The following is a 23,249-nucleotide window of genomic DNA, read 5'->3' as shown; positions in this document are numbered from 1 at the left end:
TTTATTATGTTAATGTTTTCAACACGGGACCAAAGCAGCTTTCCATCCATTTGCAATCCTTCTCCAAGCAATTCTGCCATTTAACATTATCATTTTTACTGCAATGAGTTCAGCAAAGGAAAGACTGGATAATTATTGAGATATGGAGGAGAAATATAACTTTTCAACTTCTCTAGGATTTTTAGCTGAGGCAGGGAACCAATAATACAGGAAGCCTAGACTTGCTTCATTTTCTCAGAGATATCCATATTTTAACAAAACCAGAGGTCAAAAATACTTAAAAAAAAAAAAGGCTTGATTCTAATAAAGATATCCTGGAATATATCTAAACACTGATTTATGAAAAGGAACAGATCAAATTAGATAATAAATTGTCATTGATTTCTTTGAATGAAGATCTAGGGTCTATATTTAAGGCCTGTATTATTGCAGACATAAAATTCAGTCACTGACTCTCCCAGGCATTTTCACTAAGGCAAAACATAAGAATGGGTTGGTGTATCACCACAGCAAGATGAATTTCAGTGTTTATCAGCAGTGAGTCCCCATCCACTTACTAGCAATAAGGTATTTTTGCTGTAATTGCAAATTCTGAGTGTTATAAAGATGTAATGAAGTACTGTGCACACATGATTGGAACTTAATGAAATTGAGAGTGATGAAAAATAAGTTTATTTTCTTTTTTTAAAAAAAGAAAGACCAAATTGGTCTTTCACAAAAACATCCCAACCAGTAAAACTCAATTTTAGATTTCAAATGCCCAGTACTTTGAGACACAAATTGCTATGACCTGCTAGAGGCAGAATAAACCATCTGGATATTTAAAAACAAAGGGAGAGCTATCATCAGGCTCAGAAGTAATCCTGGCTCTCGTGCACAGATCAGGGGGGAAGTTTTCATCAGTTTCTAATGGCAAATAAGATACTCTGGTGCTTAAAGATGAAAGTCAAAAATATCAAGACAGCACAATTCCTACTCAGTGCAACTACAGCATTGAGCCAGCCTAGATACCTTCGAAAAATCTTTCCCAGCCACATTTCTGTTCTGTTAAAAATATTACTCTATGTTCCGCACATCATTATTAGAATGAAGAAATGGTTTAGAAGAAGGCACAGAAATGAGACCGATTATTTATGACGTAATCTGCCAGTATAAGAAGCTTCTATTCAGCCTGAATTTACCTTCGAGTTTATTTCTTGAGGCATGGAGATTTAGAACCCTGTGGTCATCTTAGCTAGTTTATCAGTGATTGTTTCATTAGCCACATAAATGTCTAATCTACTTCTAATCTTCCACAGCTCTTGGCACAATATTATTTTATGACAGTGAGTAACATGAGTTATGTGTTGTGTTTCAGATGTTTTTCTTTTTTCAACATTTAATTACTGTCCTTCTAATGTCATGTTAAATACTTTAAATGAACACTAGCTTATTTAATGTAAATAAAGATATCCAGCCATGTGGGTTTTTTTAAAATGACTGTGCAATCTGTATTAATTTTCATTTTTATGATCTAGAGCAATTATAATATGAAGATTAAAACATCAAGTTCATTCCATTGTAATTCTATTCTAAAAGAGTCAAGTTATGAGATAGCTAAGCATAAACGCATAGGAAAGGAATGGATTCTTCCAGGAAAGCCTGGTATCCCTCTCCTGCCTCACCACCACAATTCAACTGCTTTGCCTAGGAAGCCCAGGCCAGCATCTGACAAGCCCTCTTGTTCACCAGTAGGACTTAATGAGAGGTAAAGGTGCTCAGAGCCTTGCAGAACAGTTCAGATAAAGTGTGGCAACTTTCTAAATAAATCATGATGGCAGTTAACATGGTGACTTCTGGGCAGACATGGACAGACCTGTCTTACTCCACTCATATTTCACCCTGTCCAGGCTTTAGCCACCTCTGGCCAATGAGCCACATAGCCATCTCCCAGAGGTTAGTGTCCAGGCTAAAAAGCCTTTCTGGGAGAAGCAGTGGCCTAGTTCAGCTATCATGGCTCTTCCACTGCTGGCTAAGCAGGCTAACAGTCAGCCCATGCAAAACACAAGCATTGAAACTCATCTGGTTTCCCCTTACTGGATTAAAATTCTGAAAGATTGCACACGTCAAAGATTTCATCAAGGTTTAGGACTCATGTCCAGCTGGGATCAGGAAGAAATCTTCTTTCTTCAGTGCTGTTTAGCATAGCACTGTAAGGGATTTACACTTTCTTTTGGACAGCTTCCGTCCAGGTTCTCACTGCAGATGAGATACAGGCCAGCCATTGACAAACCAGCTCACTTCTTGCTACAGGTCTATTTTATTACACTCACCAAAGACAAAATCATTCTTTTTGTAATAACTTCCTCATAGAATACTTATTCTGTGTTCTGCTGTGTTTTATTTAAAGTGTCAGTCCTTTAAATGGCCCAAGGTTTTCAGTCACTTGCATGCCAAGTAATGTCTGTCATGAGCTGGCAACTGACTTACAGCCAGGGTTTCTTTCAGGCACCTGAGCCGTGCCACACTTTGTAGTATATAATGCTTAGACTGCTGGAGCTTAGGTTCATTCTCAGCTTACAAATCAATAGGTTTATGAAAGAATCTAAACATACTTTAAAAGGTCACAGCTAGGATTGGGGGAAAATCTGACTATTAAGGAAGGCTGAAAGATGAGAAGAGAAGGAAATAAAACAGGACTTCTGATCAGCCAAAGCATCAACCATTATTAGAAATTCATTACAGGGAGCACTGCATACCCTGCACTGCCAGTTAGCCAGTATTCGCCATGGCAAGTCCGTGGCCTTAAATAAAGATATTTAGTTTATGTACTTGAACTTTGATTCCTGTGAAAATGGCTCTTGAAGACTAATCTAACTCACTTTCACCTCCCACTGCCCAGTTGAGAACTCTTAGATTATCTCAGTGGTTTGAGAAGGTGAATAAGCTCCTAACTAACTAATACAGTCTCATGGAATTAGAGATTCCTGAATCTAACACACATCCCATCTCATTTCAAGGCATAGTTAATAAGGAATATGGTCTCTATTTCAGGGTGGAGACTGTTTTTTCTACAAGGCATACATATTTCAAGCACCAGCTGAGAGGGCATAAGAAAACCCTTTGAAAAGTGTCCTTTCTCCTCCTGCATATATGGCTTCAATCCATGTTGTTCTGGTTAGCCACACTGCAGCATAATAGCAATTAAGTGACCAAATTTCTAGATAGAAAAGGGGAAACTAATCAAGATTACACATTGTACAACCAGAGCAGCAGCACATACAGTGCAGGGGCAGTTCTACCACACCTTGCTTTTTTGCAAGCACCTTTACATTGATATTCTCTGACAGATTTTCACTATTTTGCATTCACACAAAGAGTACAACACTATAATCCTGCACATGTGTCAAACACAGCTTCATGGCTTTCTCTTATTTTTAGTAAAGATATCCCCCACTTTGTATGAGTAACATAGTAAGATTTTTTTTACTGCATTAAGGTTTGTCAGAACAACCTGTCAGCTAATATTACCTCCCAAGAGCTCTGTGATCTCCCCATAGTCTGCAATCGGCTCCAAGCCAGTGTGACTTCCTGGAAAAAGTCAAAGGAGACTCAATAAAATTAAATTTTTTTCTACCACAAGAATTTCTTTTTATGCTCCCAGAAATATGCTATTGTTCAATGCCAGTAGGTGGAAATGCTTAAGAGGAGACCTGCAATTTATAAAAGAACAACATGAGTGATTTTTCCTGTAGAAACATTTGGGGGTTTGGGTTTTTTTGGCAATCGGGGATGTCACAGGATAGAACCATGTGTTTTGTTTCATGGATAGTGCCAGTGCAACCACAAGCAGAAAATAAGTTGTCTGCATGAATTGATAAGAGGGTCATAAATAATGAAATAAATAAATAAATAAATAAAGATGTGAAAAAACATCAGACTTCTCAGTAGGGCTGTAAGAGATGAGCAGTAGCTTTGTCTTCCTCTTTGTCCCCTAGAATAGGACTTTTCTGTCTGTTGTTTCATCTAGAGGGGCACACAAAGCAGTACTGGTAAGGGAAGCAGACGGGTCCCAGTACTCCTGCCAGCAAAAGATACTGAGCAAAGAAATGTGTTTTAGTCCAACCACTATCAGTTAAACGCTATTTCCTTCCCTGCCGCCCTTTCCTGCCACTGCTGTTGGCACAGTGTCCTGGACCTTGCCAGCAAGCTGGAACCAGCTGACTCCTGGAAGTGGCTATTTAAAAGCTATTGAAAGATCTGGTTCCTCAGGGATACAAAATCCTAATAATGTGGGGTGGCTGAAGCCAGGGAGGAGTTACAGGCCTCTCTCTTATTCTTTGCAGGCTGGGCATGTCCCATATGTCACCAGCTGAAAAACTGAAGTAGACCAGTTTACTCCCTCACAGATCTTTTCTTATCCAACCTCTCCAGATTTTGCAGTGTTCATACTTTCTTACATGCCAAAGGCTGAAACATTGTTATGTCTGGACTCAATGATCTAATCAAACTAGCTTTAATTAATTTAGCTCAAGCACCAAGAGTGGGAAGATGCAGGCTTCACTGTAGGCTATACAATCCCACCAGGACGCCCAGGCAATCAGCTGCTCCTGCTGCCCTCCACGCTACCATAACTCCACTGAGAGCGGTACTGAGTCAGACGCCCTGGCTGCGCACAACTGTAATCACACCTCCTGACAGCTGTGTCTGCACCTTCTCAACAGGAGACAGCCCCTAGCCTGAGGAATTCATGCTTTAAACAGACAAGGCAGAGAAACAAAATCAGAAATCACAAACAAATCTGAGAGTGGTTATGTGCAGTCCAACAAGAACAGTAAGTGTGAAGGATATATGTCCAAAATGAAAGGCTGCTAACTGCTTTTGTTAGCAATGAAAGCTCTGCCTGGGAGGGAACAGAGGCAGAAAAGCTGAGGCTAAGCTCATAAATTGAGTGTTTGTTCCTCTTCTCTTCAGTGACTCCATGACATGTTATCGTGTCATTCTTGTAAATGTTTCAAAGAAAATTTTTTGAACGATAGTGCTTTGCTGTAGTCCCTGCTGTTGGGAAGGGCTATACAAACATCTGCCATACACTCCTCAAATAAAATTCAACCAAAGCTTTTGTTTACATGGTTTGTCCTTAAAACTAGCACTTAGCTGCAACTTTCAGCCATAGCTGCCTTATTAAAAATGAACCTTTTATTTTAAACACAGTACATTTTGTAACAGGAAAATCGATATACAGTAACCCAGAGTACTGTAGACAACAGCTGTAGGACATAATCTGGTGACAGAAAGTTGAGAACAGTATTTTGGCAGTTTTATGTTCAGCTAATCTTTCACTTTTTGTTTTTAATGGCACTGAGCTATAAAGATCTGAGATTTCTCCCCACCTGGTGACCCAAAGCTACACAAAATGAAGAAAGCAAGAAACCACTGTTTTCAACATTAAAGGCTATTATCTAAAAAATAAATCAGTTGTTGCTTATTTTTTCCTTTATAAGATACTGTAGGTCTTCCCAGAGCTACAATGAGTTAACAACAGTCTCAGTGATCTCACAGCCCTTAGCAAGAATATAGGAACATACTTAAGCATAAAGAGTACTTTGAAGAGATTACTAAATACTTTTCACTGCCTTCACTTTGGCTGTGGGTAAGGGTGCTCAGCTCTGTTCAAGGCTGGGATTCACAATGTACCTATGCTTAGAAAAGCTATCTAGGGAAGAAAGAGGGGAAAGAGACACCGAATATGACTGGTACACAGAAGTATGGAACAAACATAAAGATCTTAATAGAGATTTTGATTTTGATCACCTGTTACTTTTTTGTTATTAAGAGAAAGTTTACAATTAGAAACAACCTACTTCATGTATATTCTTATTCCATCATTAAATACTGAATCTATTAATAAACTAGAGCCTACCTATTTGTCCTTAGAAGGTGGGAGATGATTAGTTCTCTAAAATGGAATGTGATTCACGTTGATTACAAAATAAACTCAAAAAATTTCCTTGATGAGCAAAAGGCAATGCTAGATCATTTTGTACTGAAATTGCTTTTTCACCCCATCCCATCGAGTATGTTTTTCTCAGATAATAAAACTGTTTTTTTAAAGGTTTCCAGTCCAGATTTATGTGGCAAATGCTTTAATTAAGATTGATATATTCCATTTGTTTAGCTTTCAGACTTTGATACGGAAGTTTTAGCTTGAACTGCATTGCCCTCTAGCGCTGTGACGGGGCTGGCCGCAGTGATGTCACCAGCACAGGCAGTGTGAGCACAGGCAGGCAGTTCATGCAGAGCTGCCTAAATGCTGACAAACCCTTCTTGGAGACGCCTGTCACAGCAGCTAGGCAGGGGCATCCTTCCAACAGAACCACAAATCCACGACGGAAAACAGTAAACCTGTCTTTTATTTCAGGGACGTCATGATCGAAACAGCTGCTTTCGAGCTCCAGCCAAGACTTCTGCCTGCTCATTTCTGTTTAAAAGAGTTCGTACAAGAAATTAAGCAAGTTTGAACAGCCTGTTATTTCTGACAGGCTTCAGAGGACTTCACGCTGTGCAAGTTTTACATGCTCATAGCTGACAGCTTGCTGGGGAGATGAGTTCTCAATCTAAAACTGGCCGGGGCTTTGCAGCAACTTCTTGGGTAGAAAGATAACTTTCAAGTGAACTCAAACCATCTGCGTGTTGTGCAAGGGATCCAATCATAACTTGCTATGGAGGATGATTTTTAAGATGACTACCTACCTTGGCGATAAATACAATTCATCAATACCTGGATATCTGAAAGTGTCTGCGCTAAATAATGGCAATCTTTCTGCAAACAACTCCAATGAGACAGCAAGCAACCTGGATCCACCTGCCTTGGATATCAGTAGGGCAATAATTGTGGGGCTTATCCTAGGTGCCTTTATACTCTTTGCTATTATAGGTAATATCTTGGTAATTCTCTCTGTGGCTTGCAATAGACATTTAAGAATCCCTACAAACTATTTCATAATTAACCTCGCAATAGCAGATTTGTTGCTGAGTTTTACTGTCCTTCCATTCTCTGCTACACTGGAAATCCTTGGCTACTGGGTTTTGGGGAGGATATTTTGCGATATCTGGGCAGCAGTTGATGTGCTATGCTGTACAGCTTCTATTTTAAGTCTGTGTGCAATTTCTATCGATAGATATATAGGGGTACGTTATTCTCTCCAGTATCCAACTTTGGTAACAAGAAGAAGGGCAATTTTAGCTCTCCTAGGTGTCTGGGTCCTTTCCATGGTGATTTCTATTGGACCTCTTTTGGGCTGGAAAGAACCAGCACCCAAGGACGATAAAGAGTGCCGTATCACTGAAGAACCATTTTATGCTTTGTTTTCTTCTTTGGGGTCATTTTACATTCCTTTAATCGTCATCCTCGTGATGTACTGTCGGGTCTACATAGTGGCAAAAAGGACTACTAAAAACCTGGAAGCTGGTGTTATGAAAGAAATGTCCAACTCCAAAGAGCTGACTTTACGGATTCATTACAGGAACATTCATGAGGACACATTAAACAGCACCAAATCCAAGGGTCACAATCCCAGGAACTCCTTAGCTTTCAAACTTTTTAAATTCTCTAGAGAAAAGAAGGCAGCCAAGACGCTGGGAATTGTGGTTGGCATGTTTATCTTGTGCTGGCTACCTTTCTTCATTGTTCTGCCACTAGGTAAGTTGGTAATCAAGGGATTGCGAGGGGCGAGGGAGGAAGAGGGTTAGTTGTTTACTACAAAAATATCATAGAAAAAAATCAGATGAATGATAAGTAGGTATCATTTTGAGCACTGCAGTGAACAGATGAAAGGAAGGGAAGTGAAAGTAATTTACTTGTGATGTTGGCTTTTTCAAAGAGTCATGCTGAAACTTTGTAAAGTGTGCAGCCTGCAGAAAGTCTGCTCATCTGGTAGTTCTTCTCAGTGATGGGGCTGATGTCAAATCAGGGGACTGTATCTTCAGAGTTTAAATATTAAATCCCTTTTATGGTCATTGTTTGAATTCAATTAGGTTTCAGAAACATTTTTATAGGATGCTTTAACAAAAATCCTAGATAAGAACACAAAAAGAGTTTCAGCACTGAAATGTTGTTGTTTTAGTTTACTGTTAGATGTTCAGAGAGTACATTACTGTACAGTAATGACAGTACAATACTTCTGGCATTATTAGGTGTCTTAAATGGAAATTAACCTGATCTAAAGATGAGGTGCAAAACTCTCCTGAGCTTTGGGAAACTGAAAAAGTTCTAGTTCTCAGTTCAAACATCACTGATCAAATCCCAAAAGCAAACACACAAAGGCCACTGATCCCCACAGAAAGGTTCTAATCGGCTTCAATAGATCTTAGTTCAGGCGTTTCAGGAGATTGCCATGTGAGCTTTTGGCAGCCAGTTTGTTCACTTCCAACATTAAAATATTATTAAAGGATTTGACCTAGCCTTAACACAGTGCTCTGTGTTCCCAAGTGCTTGTGAAATTTGCTTATATTGTCTTTAATACTAGCACTACCTCTGAAGTGGAATATCATTGAATTACTAAGCTCTCAAAAATATCTGTCCAAAATTCATTTCTCCGAGACACAGCAATCTGTCAGCCTAAATATGGAAAGAGGTGGAAAAAGAAAAGGGAGAAAAAGCCTTTATTAATGTTCTGTATTCATGTTTACTTAGTTACCCTACCAAAACATTTCTAATTGAGTGGTAAGCGAATATTTTTAGGGACTGTTGTAGAAAACTAAACTGAGTGCAGCAACCTGGTCCTGGTGAAGTGTTATAAAATTACAATTTCAGTGAATATGTAATATAGTTTAGACCAGAATCTTTACTGCAAGACACCTAGCTAAGCTATTGCAGGGAAACTTTATAATCTCTAGCTTAATGTATCACAAACTTAAAAATCTTTATGAGTCAAGATCTGCATAAAGCTAATGTTAAGGATGTAAAAAATCCCAAACAGAAGGAAAATTGCGAGCAAAGTTCTCTTTGGCTACTGAAGTTTAAGTTCTTGTGCAGGTTCTTAAAGAAAGTTTATACCATAGAGCAAGTTTCCAACTACTGCAAAAATACATATCTGTGGATAGAAATACATTTTCACCATATGGTACCAGTAGTACTAGATACGTAGCTAGTAGGTCATGATCCTTTGATAAAGTAGATTCTCACCTTGATTTTGAATTATTGAAGGAACTTTGGGGAAAAAAAGCAAATGTGAATGCAGTAGAGCATATCCTTAGCTAGCAGAAGCCAGTATAGCTACTGATGCTGTTTAACAAACACACATGCTGACCAATCCATTAAAAACATTATGGTCATAGGGCAGATGCAATGTGAGAAACAATTATGTTTCTTGAAAGTGTGTCAGCTTTGCCTTTGAGAAGTTATTTCAAAACTCCTGTTTTTTGCTGGGAGGTTTAATGAGTTGTTGCTTAAGACACCAGAGTGGAGAATTTATTACTTGTCACAATACAGTTTATGTCTCATATAAATTGTGTCCAAGGCATCAGTGAGGTGACAGGCTGAGAGCCTCCAGCACAGCACACTGTGTGCTGACAGAGATGCCGGGTGGGCTGAAGGGCTAAACCCACTGCTGTGGGCTCTGACTCGACACAGACTGAGTGCCTGTAACCCCCAACACGCTCACTTCAGCGCTGTAAGCACTTGGTGCCCCACAGAGCTGAGGTTCAGAAAGAGTTGGCGTTGTGGCAGTTAGAAAAGTAAAAAAATCAGCATCTTGGTATTGTAACATAAACTGCTGGGTCTCCTGTCCTCTGTCCAGTAATCCTTTCAGAGGCCCAACTCTTAACTGACAGCCTTTAGTCTAAGAAAGGGGGAGAAAACCGTATACATATTGTCCAATACAGTAGCCAAATGCATTTAAATAGCAGATACTTTCCCTTTGTTTTGCTGACTAGGAATAATGCTGGTTTTGTTCCTTGTCCCTGATCTCTTTTTTTAATTTATTCAGAACACTCCAGAACCTTGTACTTTTCATCTCTGTTTATCAGTGGAAAGTTAATTAATGATGTTAGGCACAACTAAAGCATTGCTCACCAAAACAGGCAGGGAAAAGACCTTTTCCTGACATGCATAACGCAGCCATTCTTAACTGGAGGAGATGGTAGAGCAGTGGAGGAAGACATCTTAAGGAGCTTGCTGTGTGCTGCTTTCTTTATAACAGAAATCTTTTGCTTTGTGTCTTGAAATGCTATTAAGAACCCTTACAAAAAGCGCACAATGGTACGAAATCAATTTCAGTGATAAGCAAACTGTAGAATCCAAAAGGTACTGATGATTTACAAAACTCTCCATAGGTGCCCTGGACTGCTTTAATCACAACCCACGTGCTCATCACTGCAGGACTGCAAACTACAATGTCTTTTCTGCTACTGAGTCCAGACTAGATACTTAGCTTCACCACACTGGAAGGATAGGCTTCTTCTTAGCCTGTACTTTTCAGACCTTATATTTGCACCATTAACCCAAATCATACTCTCACATCTGCATGTTTACTTTTTTTTTTTTGCTCCCTGTTTCACTCAGTAATGCCATGACTCTGCAGAATGGCATTAGTAGAGCAGCTCTGGATTTCTGAGGATCTAACCACAAAACATTTGACAAGTCAGTAATCATTTCTGCAACACCCCAAAACCATGTCTTAACAAATGTGCTTATATGTAGAGGAGTTTCCTTGATGTTAAAAGTGTTCTCAGGTCTTCTACTAGTTTCTCAGACAAAATTATAATTCTTCCACTCTGGCATTTCAATATATTCCACAGCTACCCATTTTGATATCCCAGACAAAGGATTATTGCATCAGGTGGCAGATATATGCTGGGAACTGATGAAGTGCTGAAAGCAGGGATATTGCTTGAATAAACATTATACAACAAAGGAAAAGAAATAATATTAACATTTACAGAGTGTTTTTTCAAGCAAGAATCAAAAGGCTTTACAAGGAAAGCGCTCTGACAGAGCTCTGTATACAGCTACAGAGACGAACTACAGCACTGACACTATGATGTACTGAGCATCATGAAACGATCAGCACAAAGAATGACCCACAATCTCTTTTTGCAGGACTGGACCATGCTGCCTTTAGTGTTAAGCACCTGGTGATGCAACAAAACTGGTATCAAAAAGAATAGCGATATAGAGCTATAGAATATAGCTCTGATAGCCCACTCTGATACATCAATTAACAGGAATGAGACTAAACTTCTACTTAGTAGTGAGGGGGAAACGTAAGATCTGTCATTTTGGATTCATTTTTTTAATAAAGGTATTGGCATAAAATTGGATATTTCTTTGTTTAAAGGAGGGAATTTTAATGAGTGTTACCTTATTTCTGCAGGGCTCTAATCTTTAGATTAAAAGACTATTTTACTCAGCATTTTTCAGCGATGCATATTTATTACAGTCCTGATGCCTAAGAAAGGATTTGTATGAAGGGCAAGAAAAGAAACATTTATTTTAAAGAAGCAAGATATTTAGTCTTCAAAGCCAAGTCACTGAATTTATGGCACAAGAAGTTGTCTCAAAGACACATATGTCTTCATTTCATTTTTTATGCTGTACCACAAATAATTTTGAGTGGCAAGACAACTGTTTACACAGCCATAGAGCATATATGAATGTGCACAACAAGGGTATACATAGAATCGTAGAATCTTTGGGTTGGAAGGGACCTTTAAAGGTCATCTAGTCCAGTCCCCCTGCAATGAGCAGGAACATCTTCAACTAGATCAGGTTGCTCAGAGCCCCGTCCAACCTGAGCTGGGATGTTTCCAGGGATGGGGCATCTACCGCCTCTCCAGGCAACCTGTGCCAGGGTTTCACCACCCTCATAGTGAAAAATTTCTTCCTTATACTTAGTCTAAATCTGCCCTCTTTTAGATTAAAACCATTACCCCTTGTCCTATCGCTACAGGCCCTGCTAAAAAGTCTGTTCCCATCTTTCTTATAAGCCCCTTTAAGTACTGGAAGGCTGCAATTAGGTCTCCCTGGAGCCGCCTTTTCTCCAAGAAGAGAAAAGGCTGTTGTTCTCCAGTAACAACCCCAACTCTCTCAGCCTGTCCTCACAGAAAAGGTGTTCCATCCTTCTCAACATTTTCGTGGCCCTCCTCTGGACCTACTCCAACAGGTCCATGTCTTTCCTGTACTAAGGGCTCCAGAGCTGGACGCAGGACTCCAGGTGGGGTTCCACCAGAGCGGAGTAGAGGGGCAGAATCACCTCCCTCGACCTGCTGGCCATGCTGCTTTGGATGCAGCCCAGGGTATGGTTGGCCTTCTGGGCTGCAAGCGCACATTGTCGGCTCATGTCCAGCTTTTCATCCACCAGTACTAACTCCAGTGTAGATCAGCAGAGCATTATTCACTTCCCAGTTCAGAGCCTAACTCCCCTTGCTCCCACAAAACTTGTGATCTTATCCACTGAAGTCAGAAACAAAATTCTTGTAACTTAACTGGCAGTGGGATAAGGTCCCAAGAGCCTCATAATGAAGATACAACTGTTTTGACTATCCTTATATATTCAGCTTTTGAAACCTCTCTATGAAATAATAAAAAAGAACATAAAAATATTCTGCATGCTACAGGTCAGCCAATACAAAATTATTCTTAAAATAAAATGTTTTTCAAGTACAGTATGTAGATTTATGTTACATAAGGCCAACCTCTGCATCTCTGCACCAAGAATACCAAATTAGGCCACTTAGCTTCCCATGGGAAACACTTCAAGGCATTAGGTCCGGTGCTGTCAATGCTACTGGGTTCTCCTTCCTGTAAGGCTTTAGGCCTGGTTTGTCTTTCATCTCATTTTGGTCTTGTCCCCTCTTCCCCTCTCTAACTAGCCTAGCTCTCTAGATTTGGAGGCCTCAAGTTAATAGTTATACAGAATTTGGACAAATTAATGATACATGTGGCAATCTGACCCTCTGCCCACTTGCAGGTCAATCTCTAGTACAATGTCCAATTGCACAGGTGATACCAGGAACCTGCTCCTGCTATTTTCTAGCCAATTCCTGTAAAACTAAACATCATAAGGGCATTTCTTGACTAGTACAGCATGTTTTGTCACACGTGGAGGACTAGATTATTTCAAGATGATTCATATTACTACTAAAATAGCCTCCCTTAAACCCTGGTTTAAGCCTTTTGGTTTGCAAAGGATGCCAACTATCACTTACTTACAGACTTCTATTTTTTAGAACAAAGTTGTTTGTTATCAAAGCAGATGAAGCTGCGCAAATTCTGGGGTACTTCCTATGTAGGCTTTTGATTTGCAGGTCAGAGGAACAAAGGGAAATCTTGAAGTGTAGAGTCTTCAAAAGCAAATACACAAAGCAATACAGAAAAAATACAAAGAAATCAACTGACCGTGACTATTCAACCTCAGGGATGGCAACAACTCCTATCTCAGGTGATCAGAAAGCTCTAAGGAAAAAAAAAAGCAGCACTGAGCCACTGGGCAGCAATATGAAATCTCAAAGCTATTGAAATAAAAGACAGGAGAGAAGTGATAATTTCAGAGGAAACATTGCTTTCAGCATCCAGCAAGGCAGTGGACACAAGGTCCTTATGCCAAAAGCATTTGCAAACACATGTGCTACTGCTCAGATTGGCAGTCATGACGAAAGCACTGTTATACAGGTGTATATGGTCCTAAAGCATTGAGGCCATACCTTAGGATATCAGCTGCATGTTCTTTAGTGTACCTATCTGTGAAATACAGACACGAACAAAAAGTGATGTGTTTTTTAGTATCTTCACTAAAGTCCTCCTCAACAGCCCATTGCAAGACTTTGAGCTATTTTGATGGGCTTTCAAGTGATACCGAGAAACTGAAAAGCAATAACCATCAGTCTCTAAGTAACAAAAGAGAAAAAATGTAATGGAAGTTCATATAATATCTTTGTAGCTGTGTTATTCAATTCCATGCTAGAGTCCTATTATTCACTAATGATGTCCAAGACAGATTGCCTCAGTTATGTCAGAAGCAAGAAGGGGAGAAAAAGACACCAAAGCATGCCCAATAATTGAGGGTATTTAAGTACAATAAATGAAATGTCAACACACTTATATTAGCTTTCCTAGGCTCCCTTAATCAGCTAATCCTTTGCAAAATAAGCATAAACTTGGCCCATATTCTTTCTAGTTAGCAAGCTGCAAAAGTCTGTAACTCATTTGGACAAAATAATAATAAAAATAATATCATGTTTCTGTCCCTATCTACTGTCAGTTTTAGAGTACCGAACGTGATTCTTACTGAAATTGACCTTGATTTTTATCACATTTATGTGAGGCAACATAATTTAAACACACGCGAATTCTCTCCATGGTGTAAGTCATCACAGCTATTCTGGACCGAGAGGTGGTAGACTAGTATGTGCAAGGATATATAGGGTTTGTGACAAAAATTTAAGTGCTTGATGGAATTTTTCAGTGTCTCATGTATTTTCTGTATGTCATGTGTTTTCCATACCTTGTTTCTCCATATTTTGTTACTCAAGATATACCTGGAACTTTTGCTAATACGACAACTATGGAGAAAAACCTTGATTCTGTTACTTTTTTTTACTCTTCCTTTTTAAACTACAGCTTTCCTCTTTTTTTTTCTTTCTGGGCTGGGCAAATAAAGCTCCTATTTGTCTTTTCCATTGGCCTTCTAAATACTAACTTGCAAATGGTTCTGTTGTACCATAAGTTTTTAAAAATTATTTTTGACTCTCAATGCTTTGAGCACCAACGCCATATTTTGTATTATGCTGTAGGAAAGACAATCAAGGACTGCAGATCAGAGCAGGATCTCTGGAAATAATAGATTATCTCTTAACTTCTGCCTATCAGAGACAATCTGACCATGCCAGGAATGCCAATGTTAGCAGCTCTGTGGTTAAACACATAGGCACTGCCCCTTTAAAAATGCAAATACAGCTACTCTGCTTTGCAACTGCTTGTAATATAAGAAAGTGTAGCAACCCTGGGTTTTAGTAAAAAGATCTGATCCCTATCTGTACTACAACTTCCACCCGCAAAGCTTCAATGGAGGTAAAGTCCTGGTTTTATTTTGGCCATTCTAGATAAATCTCTTTTTTTGGAGCCTTTAAAAGGCTCTCAAATTTGAGCCATTGTGAATGAAGTTCATGCAAGTGTCATAGAAAGGATTTGTTCATCTGAAATATGAGGCAGCCTTTATCAGAGATAGATAGTGTGGATGATAAGAAATTGTGGATTTTAATTAGGATAAGAAAACAGAAGCAATAACCTTCCTCAACCTACAAGACAGCAAGGAAAATGTTTCCTTAGGATTTGCTCTTATTCATGAACACGTCCATAGGGGGAAGTACTCTTAATGGTCAGATTCTGCATTTGTGTATGTCTGCTACTTTCATTTGCCTGCTTAAGAACTTGTGTAAACAGGATCAGGCCTCAAGTTGGTAGGAGTTACTGAGTTTATTTAATACCAATAATACATTGGTTTGCTGACATTTATTTCCCTGTTTGAATGGGAGGAAGGAATGCATATAAACCACTTTTACCCTGTCAGGACAGTTAGGGGAGACTTCTCTGTCTGACTTCCTTGATTCAACTGGAAAACAGGGAAATTAAAGACTCAAGAGCTGAGGACTGGTTGAATGATACTTTCACCACCCCTCACAAGTGTTTGCTCACTGTAGGGCCAGAAGGCTCCAGCAAAGATAATCCCACAACTGTTATAGGTAGTCAGTTCTAGGGCATAAATTCCTCACAACCAGGACACTTTTCTTAAGAGCTGGCCTAGATCCTTGGACATACACGTAACATAGCTATTAATACAATGAAGAATGAAAACTGCTGTACTTGCGACTGCATTGTATTTGTATTTCTATTTCTCCTACATTATCTTCTGCAATATCATTGTCTAGTCAGTTATTCCTTATTTGATATTTCTCCTTCCTCAACACACACAGAGAAGTTACCCACAAACACACGAGTGCAGCTCTGCACCATGTTGTGACTACGGGGTTGCTGTGATTCCCATGGCGTCCCCCAGCCTGGCAGCCCAGCCATCGCTGGGATACGCACCCTGAGACATCCCACAGAGAAACCAACGTGCTCGAAAACCATAACCAAATGCTAGCCATCATCACTTGTTTGTAGTAATAATGTAACAATCTTTCCTTTCATTTTCTTTATTGAATTTTATTTTGTTGATTTTGGATGCTCTTCCTATTTCTCAAGATCTTTTTTCACTGTTATCCTAACCCTCTTCTCCAGAAGGCCTGCAGTCCCTCCCGGCCTGATCAACTCTTAATTTTATAACCATACTCTCTATTTCATCCTCTACTGTTTGTAAACTGCAGGGTTTTTTCCTATAATAAATAAGTCCAGGGGAATGTAAACAAACATTGAATGCTGGAAGGAAAAAAATCAGGAGCTTTGGAAATCCAATTAACTTTAAAACCTTGGCATGCTGACTTGGTTAAGCATGTGGTAAAAAGGACTGCAGAAAGCTTAAATAAAAGTGTAACACATCCTTTCCGCATTCTCTAAACTCATTCTCATAACAATTCTGGTCAGAGGCAGCTTATTACTTTTACAGTGAGAATTTTACTAGCAATACATATGTAGCATTTGAGCTTTCCCTGTTCATTCAGAAGTGGCTGTAACTCAGCCATTGGCAGCTACCTGCAGTTACAGCTGTAACAGGAATCACAGTGTGAATTGCAGGGGAGCAGTGGAGGTTCCCAGCCAGGCCATCAGCAGCCATCTACTGCCTTGCACTGGGAAAGTCTCTCGTTGATCACAGTACAAATTTGATCAGGTCACTTTTCACAGGAAGGCTGAGTTCCATCACGAAACAAATTTCTTGCAAAACAATACTCATTTTTGCAAAAATTGTCTTCTTGAGAAAAGACTGAGAGACAGGTTTTGATATTGTTGAAGCTTCCTGTTTTTCATGTTTCAGAACTCATTTGTTACCATTTTGTATTTTGCAATGCTTTTCATTACTACAGTGATTTTTTTAAACACTGGCATTTTCTCTTGTGGAGAATGTTGAAAAGTTCAGATTTAACTCCAGTCAGAACAACTCCAATCTGCACCAAAATGGAATAATTCTCTCCTCTGAATGAAGGAGGATATGTTTGCCTTCCAAGGTTACCTTAACTATTTAAATTTGACCAGATTCTATAACAAAACTTCCAAATACTTATTACCAATCCTCTAACTATTTCTATTTTATGGTATTCAAACAAAATGGTGGCTTTCTCTGCAGAATACCCCCCACTCTGTGTTTCGAAACACTTCATTTTCTACTTGTAATGAATAGAGACAAGTAGTTTCAAATTTTATGTTTTGTCTTTAATCTTAAGACAATGACAAAAACCTATGTAGTGAAGCTCTCCTTCTACCCCATTATTGTTTCACAACATATTTTGTTGTAGCTAGTTTGCTATTACTGCAATATCAACTGACACACAGCAAAGCACTTAATCAACTCCAGACCATTTTGTTTCAATAAAAACAAATGTTGTATTCTAAACAGGAACATACACTCATCCTAGGTTGGCTCTCATCTAAGAAAAACTGGTTTTAGAAGACTTTGAAATGTGATTTTTTGTAACAGGCAGAAAACATAGGACCTGACAACCCAAAACTCATCCATAGAGACCTCCTTAAATCCAGGAAATTCACAGTGCTGCCCAAGTATTATCTAATCTAAGTATCAAATGCTTGATTCTGAACAGAACTGATGACCCTATGAGTAATTTAGATACCTAATTGATATGAAATACACAACTTATTAAAAATTCATGTTTAATTGATAGAAAATCAATTATCACAACATAAATTGATTAGACAAGAGATTAGCAGTTGCAGTTAAAAACTAAGACAGTCATAAGGAGAGTAGAAATAAATATTTAAGAATTAAGAGGAAAAAAGGCAATAAGTTACTGGAAAGTGAACACGCATGGATGGAAAAAGGAAAAGCAGAGATATTAAACAGAAGGCAGACAGCAAAAGCGAATGTGGTTTATTTTAGACTAAAAAATATTAAGAGTTTAAAATTATTTAGCACATAACCTTCAGCTGATAGCTTTTACCTTCCTCTAGCTCAGATTGCCCACTGGTAAAATCAGGAGGATGGCACCAAGTTAGGATGACTGACTGATGAAAAGTGCTATCTGAGAGTAGATGAGTCGTACCCTGTATATGAACTTATTCTCACGGGGACTGTAGTGACCTCTCTTGTTGCTAGGGTATTCTTGGAATAATCATCTACCACATGATTTTTGAAAAAAACTAGGAAGTAACAGCGCATTATACCATAGACAATATTCATAGATTAGATCCATGTCCTGGCCTGGCCCAACAACATCCAACTGTATCAGAAATAGCGTGGCCAGCAGGAGTAGGGAAGTGATCGTGCCCCTGTACTCGGCACTGGTGAGGCTGCACCTCAAATACTGTGTTCAGTTTTGGGCCCCTCACTACAAGAAGGACGCTGAGGTGCTGGAGCGTGTCCAGAGAAGGGCAACGAAGCTGGTGAGGGGGCTGGAGCACAAGTCTTATGGGGAGCGGCTGAGGGAACTGGGCTTGTTCAGTCTGGAGGAGGCTGAGGGAGACCTTATCGCTCTCTACAACTACCTGAAAGGGGGTTGTGGGGAGATGGGTGTTGGTCTCTTCTCCCTAGTAACTAGCAACAGAAAAAGAGGAAATGGCCTCAAGTTGGATATTAGGAAAAATTTCTTTACTGACAGAGTGGTCAAACATTGGATCAGGCTGTCCAGGGAGGTGGTGGAGTCACCATCTCTGCAAGTGTTCAAAAAACATGTAGATGTGGCACTTTGGGACATGGTTTAGTGGGCATGGTGGTGTCGGGTTAACAGTTGGACTTGACAATCTTAAAGGTCTTTTCCAACCTTAATGATTCTGTTATTCTATGATTCTATGATTCAGAGCAGCTGCATATATATGCATATGTAAATACATATTAGGAAGCATGGAGGACTTAAGAAGAATTCTATCCAGTTTTAATACATCAGACTGAAATAAAAGCAATTAACAGACTAGTCTATAAATTAATGGCTTATTTACCAAATTTATATTATTTGTTCAGAAAAGCATACTTCCTCACTTTCTTGTGAAAACTTAATCTACTAGTTTGTGTATAATTTAAGAGTTAAGCAACACTTGCATTGTGTTGTTTGCAGAACCAGGAAAAAGTGGAGAATGAAGTAGTGTTTAATGAACAGTGTTTTCATTAACTCCTTGACATTTATTCCTGAATTTCATAGTTTCAAAACCTTTCTACTATTGTAGCTAAACACTGATCTTTATTTTTAAATCACACCACCACATAGCTTTCCAAACTGATCTATGCCCAGATTTTCTGTTAATGAGTCAGTGAGGGTCCTGATAGCTTTTAAATGACTGATTGGGGCTCAGTCTTTTTTCTAGAATCAGACCTGAACACAAGGTGCCTCCATCAGTCAGGGTTGCTATGAGGAAATTCTCTGCTCTTTTGTGTTGCCACCCTTTAATATAAAAGAGCTTTGCAAATGCTTGCTGCAGCTGCTGAAAAAGGCCTGCTGTCATTTTCTTTCAAATGGCATTTGAAAAATTATCATGAAAGATAGGCATAAGCTCCTTACATTTATTTCTTAAGGAATACTTATTACTTGAAGCAGTTTACAAAGATTAGCCATTTTTCATCACTCAGCTTTTTAGCTTTTTCCTTGTTTGGTCTCTTAGCCTTTACTGTATATAGTCATCATACTGAGTTTATGTGCAAAACAGATTATACAAGCACAAGTCATTTCTCTGCATTGGTTCCCAGTTTTCTTCTCTGCAGCTTAGCTCATTTTATTTGTCCTTGGAGAATTTCACAAAATTTATAAGTAAGCTTCCTTAATTTTTTTTTTTTATTTTATTGAAAACTGTACCACACCATTTACTCTGTCCATTTAACCTACCTAAAAATATTTAAATCTGGTAGAGGAATGTCCTGTAGATTTTCAATTGTTACAGCAGGAGAGAAAGGCAAATCAACTGATCTGGAAAAACTCACCACTACTCATTCAACATTCACACATAAGAAAAAATGTGTGAATGTTGCTGTCTCTTTAGCCACTTCACGAGCTTTGCTCAGATTTAAGAGCTAAAAATCATTTCTATTTTAAAGGAGCTCCAGAAAACAATTTAAGAAATTTATAAGTATGAGCTCCAAAATGTTCCTTATTGTACATAATAGTGCTTTGTACTTGTTTTGTAAAGTCATAAAGCTTCTCTTTACCTAAACTGAAGGGAAAATATTAGCAATGATTATTTACAAAATTAATCCTGAAAAGGTTTGCAACTGTGCATGTGGGAAGTTTTGGAGCATCTTCCTCATCTTGGCTGCAGTTATAAACTTAGATAAACTTTTCCTAAAGCTTTGTAAGAATCTGACACCCATTTAACAGCTTATACCATAGAATCACGTGAATTGCCACTGAATCTTTCATCAAAGAGTATGTAACACTAAAAAGACACAGTTTAAGTGCTTGCATTGGCTTGAGTTATCTGATGGAAGTTTAACAAATACAATTCATCATTTCTCTGATGTTAGACATGTTGTACTCTGCACTTTCTGCAGTATCAATCAGGACTGATGTAGGATCTCCATCAGATGGACCAAAGAGGCATTTGTCAAACCCTGCAAGTCATTAGCAGCAACAAAGCAATAAGGGACAAGGGTTCAACTTAGAAGAGTCTTGCACATGGAATAAAAGGCAGTAAAGTGCAGGAGTCATGAAAGAAATACTATGAACCTTGTAATTTAAAACCTCTATTTTAACCTTAAGGGCTAGCATGTTGCTTAGCTCTGAGGCAATAGCTAGATCTAGTGCTAGTTGGCACCATCCCAAAATATTGCCAGGGAAAAAATCTATTACTCTGGATTCACAGGATCCTTCCTGACTACTACTGCCCAAGTGAGGGGGAGGAAGAGTCTCTCCAGATAGCTGATGCCATCTCAGCATCTTATTTTCTCTTCTGAGCCAGCTCAGGGACTAGGTGACACACCGAGGAGAGCAGTGCATGTGTGAAGAATGGCACATGCTTACATCCCTTTGGTTTTCTTGTGAGCTGAGGAAATTCAGATGCCCTATAGTCAGCATCAGGCCAGCAGTGTCACCTAGATAAACAGCAGCGTCTGCTGTGGCACGTAAGAGCTTAAGAGCTATTTACTCAAGAAGTTAGGAAGTGTTTTTGCATAGTTTTGTGGCCCAAGCCATGGCCTCTACATTGCTATGACATGGGAAATATGCCTAGAATCATATCCCTCCCCACAAAGGCATCCTGACAGTCACAACTGACTCAGCTGCTTTCACAGCCCAGGGAATCTGAAACCACTCCAGTGTAAAAGGTCGCTCTTCTCACAGATGTTACATTCAGGCTTGAGTGTCACCTTCCATTTGAAAAACTCTTCAAATCTAACTTCAGTTCTTGACATAAGAATCCCTGCTCTTTGATTACTTTAGTCAGACACAAGGTGTTTTCCCAGCTGGAAAACTGCTGAAAGCCTGTTTTCTTCAAAAATATCATACATTCTTTTATAAAGCGCCATTTGCTAAATTTAGCTGATCAATTGCATGTTTTTAATACTAAAAGTACATTAAATGGATTTGCCAGTATGAGTTTTTCATTTGGGCAGCCTCTTTAGGGAAATTATTTCATTGTGAACAGAAGAGGAAGTATTCATATAGTAAATTCTTTGTTAGGGTTACACCATTTTTATGAATGCCTGAGATATGGGAAGTACCACAATTAACCTCAGGTTTCAAGAGGTTTGTACTATCATAATGATCTAGATAAATGGGATGATGTTTAGGAGCTGCCACAGGATATATTGGAAGTTATAAGGTATGTCTGAGGACACTTCTTCCAAGAAGCCTGGGAACAGTTAGATCTTTTTCTTCAAAAATTACATTTGAAAGCCCTTTGAATAAGGCACAAACTTATTCCATGTGTGCATTGTGCAGCAGCTGGGACAAAGGAGGTTTGATCTTTTATTGGGATCAACAGATGTTACTGCAACAGATGTGTACATATAAACACAAGGACTGCTTTTTATTCTTTAATTCTACATTAATTATGTACTCCTTTAGCTTTCAGATGGTGGAAAGCATCTCCTTACTAGCTTTAAAAATATTAAAAATAACATTTTATTACCAAAAGACCAAAAATGAAAGTAAGATGCATTAAGAATTTTTAATAAACAGATTCTAACAGTGATCTGATGGGACATTTACCCTTCCTAAAGGCAGGTAAACCAATCATCTCAGATATTGTCTCTGCTTGTTTCTTCTGGACAGGATCTCTGTTTTCGGCTCTGAAGCCCCCTGAAATGATCTTCAAGGTAATTTTTTGGCTTGGCTACTTTAACAGCTGCTTGAATCCAATCATCTACCCTTGCTCAAGCAAAGAGTTCAAGAGGGCTTTTATACAGATCCTAAAATGCCAGTGCCACCGTCGAAAGCAGTTGGGGTGGTGGGCCTACAGCTACAGAAACTGGAATCGGTGCTCCTTTGAACACCCTAGGAAGGACTCTCTGGAAGACAGCGGGAGTTTCCTAAGCGGCAGTCAGAGGACATTATCTTCAGCATCTCCCAGCCCTGGTTACCTGAGCAAAATCACTCACCAACATATGGAGATGTGTACATTCCAGGAATGGAAAAACTCCAGCTCTTTCCTGAGTCCCTTACAGGAAGGCAGCAGACAAAAGGACCCATGCCAGTTCTTTACCTTCAATATCTTAACAGAGCGCAATGGACACGTTCCTGCTGGCAGCCAAGCTTCCAGCAATGGGGACCACGAGGCCATCTGTGACACGCTGAATGGCAAAACCAACTGTAGAGAAAACGATGCTGGAATGAACAGATTCTAAATGGTCTGTTATTCTAAACAGTCTGTTCTCTTTGTACACTAACCTGTTTGACGTTTAGCACAGGTAAAAAAATGGACATTTGCACAGTTTCTCAGTATAGCACTAGAAGGAAGCCAGTAAGGAACAGGCAGATTTGTCACCAGGGTGGCAAAGTGCAGGGGATAACCATATTCCCAGTCAATTGCCAGCGAGACTACTGAAGCAAGAACAGAATGCAGGGAAGGTGCCGCATAAACCCAGGGAAGTGCACATCCAATTATTTAGCTGTTGTGGAAGTGCTGTGGAACAGCCAAACACATACGTATATAAAAAGAATGTATAAATACGGGGGTGGGC

The 23,249-nt window shown here is 39.2% G+C and overlaps 1 protein-coding gene across 1 annotated transcript; it reads left to right on the top strand.

Annotated features, from left to right (window-relative positions):
- Window positions 1-6,509: 6,509 nt before the first annotated feature.
- On the top strand, window positions 6,510-22,913 carry ADRA1B (adrenoceptor alpha 1B; the record flags this gene model as incomplete). Its single annotated transcript, XM_082006440.1, has 2 exons — window positions 6,510-7,681; window positions 22,342-22,913. Exons 1-2 carry the CDS (start codon window positions 6,709-6,711, stop codon window positions 22,911-22,913), a joined length of 1,545 nt encoding a protein of 514 aa, XP_081862566.1. The 5' UTR covers window positions 6,510-6,708.
- Window positions 22,914-23,249: the final 336 nt, after the last annotated feature.

This window comes from Phaethon aethereus, assembly GCF_964289735.1.
Source record: "Phaethon aethereus genome assembly, chromosome: 14".
Classification (NCBI taxonomy): Eukaryota; Metazoa; Chordata; class Aves; order Phaethontiformes; family Phaethontidae; genus Phaethon; species Phaethon aethereus.
The sequence above is the reverse complement of the archived record's forward strand: the minus strand, read 5'-3'. Positions and strand labels throughout refer to the sequence as shown.